Genomic DNA, 7726 nt, shown 5'->3' on the forward strand with positions numbered 1-7726 from the left:
CTCTTTTTTTTGAGAAAACAGACTTAAATTAGATCAATATCCAAACGCAGAGCATTACAGATAAAAGATGGAGGGAACAAACTCCACTCCTTACAATCAGAGTAAGAAACAGACTCCCTAGCTAGGCAATGGGCAATCTGATTCGCAGATCGTCTAACAAAAACTAAGGAAATATGATTAAACTTCAACATTAATTCCTTAATATCATAAACAAGGAGATTAAAAGAGGCATCCCCATTGTTGTTTTCTAGAGCTTGAACAAGCTGCAGGCAATCCGTCTCAACTTCCACAAATTCTTCATTTCTTCCTTTGAGCCAACTCAGCGCTTCCCGGACTGCCATGGCTTAAGTTGACCACCAACTATTCTCCAATTCCTTTCTCCAATTCCTTTCTATCAAATATTCTCATTGGGCATTCTCCCCAAAATTTTTTGAAATTTATTTTGCAAACCCAAAACCATGAACAAAACGCCCCAGGCCAATATAGATCAGAATTCCAAGTATTTATAAATCAGTCCAAACCTTTGTACAATTTACAAACACCTGCTTTGGTTACCCTCAGCTGCCGGAGCCGCCATCTCCCCGACCGCAATAACAACATGGTCGGAACCGGAAGCACTACTACTACTCTCCGGCGGCGACTCGGCATTATCCTTAAAGTGCGCCGGCGCCGACTCGGCATTATCCTTAAACTGCGCCGCCGCCGCCAGCTCGCTCACACTCTCCGCTATGTTCTCGACGCAGACGACAATCTCCGTGAGGATTGAGGCGACCGCCGCCACGGGAATGACCTGCAGCAGGTCCACGTCTTCCCAGAAGCTGGAGCTGAGGAGCAGTTTAAGGTTCTTGGCGGCGGTTTTCGAGTTCGCCATGTGTTTCTTGGCCGAGGAAGGATTGTTCATGTTTCTCACCGACGATGCTAGCTCTTGCAGGGCCTTGCCGGATTCCATGCTCATCTTCGTGCATGTTCCCTTCATTATTCTCCTCATCTCCCCCGGACCCTGTATATTTAGTTGTATATGATTAAATCTAACATCTAGAGTTACAACCATCATAGACAACTCTGATCTAAATATGTAAAGTATAAAAATATATATGTTGTATGGGCCCACCGTAAAAAAATGATGTCATTTTTATATTAAAACAGAAAAAGAATTTCTTGTTGCACGAGCATGTTAGAATAATGTATTTCTGGTGTTTAGAATAATATATTTTATGAGTTAAAATAATGTATTTTATATGTGTTAAAATAATGAAATTTTTGATATTAGAATAATGTAATTTATGAGTTAGAATAATGTATAATGCATTTTATGTGTCAGAATAATGAAATTTATAGCGTTAAAATAATGTATTTTATGTGTTGAAATAATGTATTTTATGAGTTAGAATGATGTATTTTATGTGTTTTTTGATTGGGATTATGAGACATACTCAACAATAATATCCCATGTAACTCAAAAGGTTTGTTTGATTAAGAGGATAGAGTGGTTACTTGAATTTTGGAGTTGAGATAGCCATTGAGGGCTTCAACCCTGCAGGCACACTGCCTAGTAAGTGTTCCCACTTTCAAGTATTGTTTCCATGGATGCCTGAACTTGAACCGCCCATGCCCAGGTTCCCATCTTGCAAAATTCGCCTGGAAATGACAGTAAATTAAGGCCCATCAAGATTATTTAATATATACTAAAGTATTAAATACTTCTCGAGGATATTCCACTCACCAGAGCTTCTTCAGTGGTTTTAGAGTTGAGAACACTTTTATAGCTAACCATGGAAGATTTAGCCTCCTTGGACGACTCTTCCTCTTCTGATGATGATTTAAAATACTCAGCTCCAAATCCTACAAATTCATTTTTTTTCTTCCATTAGTATGTCACACCAAAAAAAGAGAAATATAATTATGGGGTAACCTAGGCAAGTTGATCAGGTTGTTATTGGCTGATAATTACGAAGTCGGTTTTAAATTTTACAACAGGTGGGCCTTCTTGGTTTGAACCTAAACTGATATGTCTTATTGTAGTCCTTTAATTTACTGACTACGGTCACAAGACGGGATTGACCTGATGCACACTTTTGACAATATCTTTTCTACTTAACAAATACAATTATATGCTGTTTGAATTGCACCCAGTACCGTCAAGATATGGTGCAACCAAATATACTAAGCATGATTGTACTCGATACCAATCACACCAATTTTGAATCAAAACCGGACCAAATTGGGAGAGTATAGTGCCCTAATGACTAATATATATATAGCAAGAAATGAAACTCAATTCAATCAAACTTGTGATCAAAAAAAAAAAAAAAGAGAGCATAAAATGTATATATACTATACCTTCCAAGAAATTGCCAAGAATCTCCAAGTTTGAAGCTACTAGACGGTGAAGATCTTCCCCAGCCCAGACAGGGCAAACAAAAATGGAGACAATGACACAAACAGAAGCTCCAATGGCTATGGTGGAAAACCTCTTGTGAGCCAGTTCCAAGATTTCATGAGTTCGGAAACCGGAAATGGAAACCAGGCAGAATGTGAGGATGAAGATGAGCAATCCATAGTCATATCTGGCCTTCACTGCTGGGAAAAATCTTATGAAGGTTGATGCCACAGCTGTCATCATATCATATATGCCAAAATTAGTAAATTCTATAGTGCAATGCATGCTAACAAAAACACCTTAATAATTTCGAATATTATTAGCATGTCAACACTTAACTATCAGTATCTAATACAATCAGATATACTATATATGATTGTATTTGATAGGTCAGTATTATCAATATCGATACTAATGGCACTAGAATTTTATAGTATGGAAGAGATGGAGAGTGAAAGTAGTACCTTGGACAAATACAAAGAACCCAAGCAAAAGTGGTTCACAGATTTTCCCAGTTGTACTAGCCAAATAGTGTGCTCCAACCCCTAGAGCACAAGCTAGCAATGTTGCAAGTGCCCTATTCAAACCCTTTCCAAGTGTTGCACCTATAAATGGATTAATGACAGCAAGAGTTGAGAAATCACCACTCCTTGTATTTTTTGGGTCAAGAAATGTTTAAAATGCTTCGAGAGAACAAATTTTACTCGACATAACACATATTCAATATTATACTTAAAGTGAGATTTAATTCGTTTTGCTAGTTATATGTTATAGTCAGAAACGAAAGCACAATTTATACTCGTATAGTAGTCAACGTTATGTTTGATGGCAAGATTATGTTGGACTCGACCATCCAAGTTGACACCCAGCAATATATATATATATATATAGTGTTACTCTTTTAGGTTATGTAAACATACATTAAAACAAGACTCATATAGTCTATAGACATAGGGTATAGTAGGTTTACTTAGCCTATACATATAGAAAATAGAAAATGAAAATTGGATAAAATTAAACATAAGTTTAGGGAATTGAAGTAAACAGAGTCACGAAAGTTACCAACAGTAAATTCGAAGACAACGACGACGGTCATGACAGCCCACATTGTGGAAACACCAAAGTTATGGTAAAGTGGGTGAAGGTAATACAACAAGGAGACCAAAGTGAGTGCAAGACCAGCTTTTAAGGAGTGCACAACTCTCCTAGGATCATCTGTCGCAACATCCCTCGTTTGCCTAGCAATATCAACCACCTTGGCAAACAAACCCTCCGGCAAGGCCTTAACCCGCCGCCATGCACGGCCAAAGACGCCGCCGGCCGGTTTCTCGCCGCTTTGAGACTCCATTTCCATGGCTAAAAACAATAGAGTGAATTGAAGGCAATTAATTAAAAGTATTTGTGTTATGTATGTATGGGTTGGGGGTGCGATTTATAAGGAGTGGAAGAATAAGGATGTGGACAAAAACATGCACTATTTTACAACGTTGTGATGGGGCACATTTTGATGCCTTAGCTTTTTTTGGTACGATGCACGTACGAAGAAAGTTCTCGAAAAGAAGTGGTGACAATTCGAAGCTGCATTAAAGGTAGGTTATATATATATATATATATATATATATATATTAGATTTTGATGAGTTTATATATGCCAAATTAAACCTAACTCAAATCGGCCAAGATAGTTGTTCCTAGCTAGATTTGTAGGTCTATGATTCATAGGGCATTGTTTAGTGGCATAGCTCACAAGATGGGGTTGAAAAATAGTTAATTTGTTATCATTAAAAAGTGGTTGAAAATTAAGAGTTTGTAGTTATAGAATGAATTTTTTACTGACTTCCTGATCACTTGGGCAATGTAATAAAATGTTCTTGTGTTACTGGCCACTAATTGAAAGTGGTTAATAGCATTGTGACCACCACCAATAAAGGTTGTCAGAAAGTTTGGATGGTTAAGCCGGCGACAATGAACAATGGTTGCTGGCAATTTCCGACCAACAAAAGAAAAATGTTTTAATTATGATTGTCAAAAAAATTTCTAACTACCATGGTAAAAGCATAAACAGTACCTTTGATCCTTGCAAAAATCTATAATATAATTTTGATTAATTTAAGGTAATGAATTTTTCTAACCATCCATTACTAGTGGTTAGAATTAATTTCTTACTACTAAAAGTTGAAAAATTGTTGTCCACGTTATGGGTAATTGAAAAAGATTAAGCACGTACTATGTGTTAGGCCAATTCAAATCAATTAGTATTGAATATTGATTAATAACCCTTCAAAAATTAAAAGTAGGGTTTTTCTTGTTTGCAGAGGGAATTGATAGGTTTTGTCAGTTTGGGAATTAAAATTAAAGCAGAATTTCATGTGAAATGTGATGGTGAATATATAGTGATATAATAAAAAGAGAACAAAAATGTTGGATTTATAGGTATGGGTTTGTTTGCTGTTATCCACAAGGTAAAGTTGAAGTAGCTGCCAAGGAAGAATAACCATATTGATCTCAGCTTTTGCTGTAAAAAGATAGTTTGGCACCCCACATTCAATTATAACTTTGTGATGATTGTATGTGGTTGGGGCAAGTTCCTATTTCAAAGTGTATATATGAACTGTTATGCATTGTCAGCTTAAAGTATGTGCACGTACGGATAACTAGCTTGGTTAACATGGCTGCGTGAGTGGTCATGCACTCTCGTCCCTTAAGAGAGGTCGGGAGGTCTCATGCGTGAGCATGGTACGGGTCTAAAGGTGTCTCATACAGTTAGGGTCTGCTCAAAATACCTTGTGGTTTTAAGGTGTCTCTTACAGTTAGGGTCTGTTCAGGACACCTCGTGGTCTAACAAAAAGTATTTGCAAGACACCTCATGATTTGACAAAAAGTATGTGCAGGGGATTATGATCCACACAATCGATCACAATTTCTTTTTGTGCATACATTATATTGTTTCTCCATCACTATGAGATTAATCTAGATTCGGTTTAGATCACGTTTATAGAATTTAACTCTTACAATACATGAGATTTAATTAATACAATTTGCTTCATCTCTTAGAAATATTATATTACTAGTCAAATTATCTCACAATGTGTGGCTAAATAGATGTGTAATAATTTTGAGAGGGGTGGTCAAGCGGGTGGAGTTATTTATTTGTGATACATATTCATTTCTAAGAATTTACCAAGTAGGATAAATTCTTCGAGTTGTATTTATATCTATTAAAATTATATATCCTTGCTGTAAAGATATGATCATGAGAAAGGCAGTCGATATGATCCACAGAAACGTAAATAGATGATATTTAGACTTTGGTCATTTTTTTTGTACACTACACGTAAATATGCATATGCAGTGCATGTTGATTCAACTTTGCTAAATAAGGTGGCAAAATGAAATTAATATAATGAAAAAGATGGTTTTGATTATTGGTATTGATGAGTATTTATTCGGTAAGCGACACGTCAGCTTATCAACATCTAAACAGATCATTTGTGGTGAAATTGTATGAATTTGTGTTGTTCAGGGACTTAATTTTAGTTTTTTTGAGTTCAATGACCTAATTGCATTTTGGTGTCTAATTGAATGACATATTTGACCCTTATCCTGAGCAACAATGTTGCAGGATTAAGACTTGGCATTTGACAACCACGAGTTGCATATAATATGATGGGTTTCTCGTGGACACTAGGCACTAGATAGTGCTCAGTTTCTCACCTAATGAACAACTAAGTCATACTGAATTCATGTACTCTTCTACTGCCTGACAAATGTGACCATCACTAAATAGCAAAATGCCCTACACATGCCATTTTCCAAAACCAGACCACCCCTAATTTTATCCTACCTTTAATTACATATTGTACGTTGGAATAAGAATTTAGAAGCATCAACATTTTTGGTGGAACACATGGTTCCTTGAAGAACGTGAAGGGTGCATGGGCTTGCTATCTGATCAGCATAGAGGGCCAAGAGAGGATGATCTGTGAGGATCGGAGCATCTTAATGTATAAGAGGTTACTGAGGAATCCTAGCAAACACACACATACAGTTGTCGTACAACGATAAACGGTGGAACATCTTCGATATTGTTCCAAAATTATGTGAGCATATATATATATATATATATAATTGTTCTCCATGGTTCACACATCACTTCCCTCTCCCTTTGCTGGGCTGTGATTGTGCAGTGAAAGGATATATTCAGTAGTTGTATTTGTACTTGTACTTGGAATACCTATCATTTCATGAGTCCATTGAACTTAATTCTCTACTTCAATTCTCTTCATCGAATAATTATTGTTGCCATGCTCAAAGGAAAGTCTGAAGTCGCTAATCCGAGCTTATATATAGGGGTCTCCACCGGTTTTCATCTAAAACATGGTTATCAAATAAACCAGCAAGCATATAGTTGTCTCCATTATTATGAAGAGACACAGCCCCACTGGAGATTGAATATGTAATCTCTCACTTGGGAGGGCCACAATGCCGCTTGACCTCTTTGGCGCTTCACACACTATTAATTTAGAGAATATGGCATTTTAGTGAGTTAATTCCAGCAATGGTCCTCTGACTATGTTGATTTTTCAAAATTAGTTCCCGACTTTTAATTTGGACAATTTAAGTCTCTTGACTTTCAAATTCTTTCCAATGTTGGTCATTTCGTCAAATTTTGGTTAAGTTAAGGTCAAATAAAGGGGTAAAATTGTTCGTTCACATGTTTAGTATATTATTATTCGTATTTCTCATGTTCTATACGCCGTATATATGAATATAATCTCAGTCGAAGTCTCAATCGAAACCATTAATCTCTCTTCGACTGAGATTATATTCATATATATAGCGTATAGGATAGGAGAAATACGAGTAATAATACACTATATAGGTGAACGGACAATTTTACCATCCATTTGATCTCAACTTAACTAAAATTTGACTAAAGGACAACATTGGAAAGAATTTGAAAGTCAAGGAACTTAAATTGTCCAAATTAAATGTCGGAGACTAATTTTGGAAAATCAACATAGTCAGAGGACCATGGTTGAAATTAACTCCATTTTAGTCCTATTTTATCTTCCTTAATTATTTAGTATTAAGCTACATTAATATCATAAAAGGTATCAAGAAAATGCAATAATAATGATGTACATAAAAATGTCATCATATTGTAAAAATAAAAAGTTGTGAGGATATCTTTGTCATTTTCATGAGTATATAAAAATTACAAATGTACCATCACCACTTTACAAGTGTGTATATACATACATACATATATACATACATACATTATATGTGTGTGTGTGTATGTGGAGGGGGGGGGGGGGTTTAAAATAAGAAAAACTTCGTTTTT

General features: G+C 36.0%; 1 protein-coding gene across 1 annotated transcript; it reads right to left on the bottom strand.

The window, feature by feature from the left end:
• Window positions 1-3: 3 nt before the first annotated feature.
• LOC116025369 (aluminum-activated malate transporter 2-like) lies at window positions 4-3734 on the bottom strand. Its single transcript, XM_031266586.1, has 6 exons — window positions 3443-3734; window positions 2845-2985; window positions 2341-2613; window positions 1724-1842; window positions 1495-1638; window positions 4-1000 (listed from the first exon to the last, which is right to left on the bottom strand). Exons 1-6 carry the CDS (start codon window positions 3732-3734, stop codon window positions 533-535), a joined length of 1437 nt encoding a protein of 478 aa, XP_031122446.1. The 3' UTR covers window positions 4-532.
• Window positions 3735-7726: the final 3992 nt, after the last annotated feature.

The sequence above is a fragment of the Ipomoea triloba genome, chromosome 7 (genome assembly GCF_003576645.1).
Source record: "Ipomoea triloba cultivar NCNSP0323 chromosome 7, ASM357664v1".
Taxonomy (NCBI): Eukaryota; Viridiplantae; Streptophyta; class Magnoliopsida; order Solanales; family Convolvulaceae; genus Ipomoea; species Ipomoea triloba.

Coding starts and splice junctions, on each gene's coding strand:
- LOC116025369 (XM_031266586.1), bottom strand. CDS start 3,734: ATGGAAATGGAGTCTCAAAGCGGCGAGAAACCGGCCGGCGGCGTCTTT. Junction 1,843..2,340: donor TCTTGGCAATTTCTTGGAAG/GTATAGTATATA, acceptor ATGAATTTGTAG/GATTTGGAGCTGAGTATTTT. Junction 1,001..1,494: donor ATCTCAACTCCAAAATTCAA/GTAACCACTCTA, acceptor CTAAATATACAG/GGTCCGGGGGAGATGAGGAG.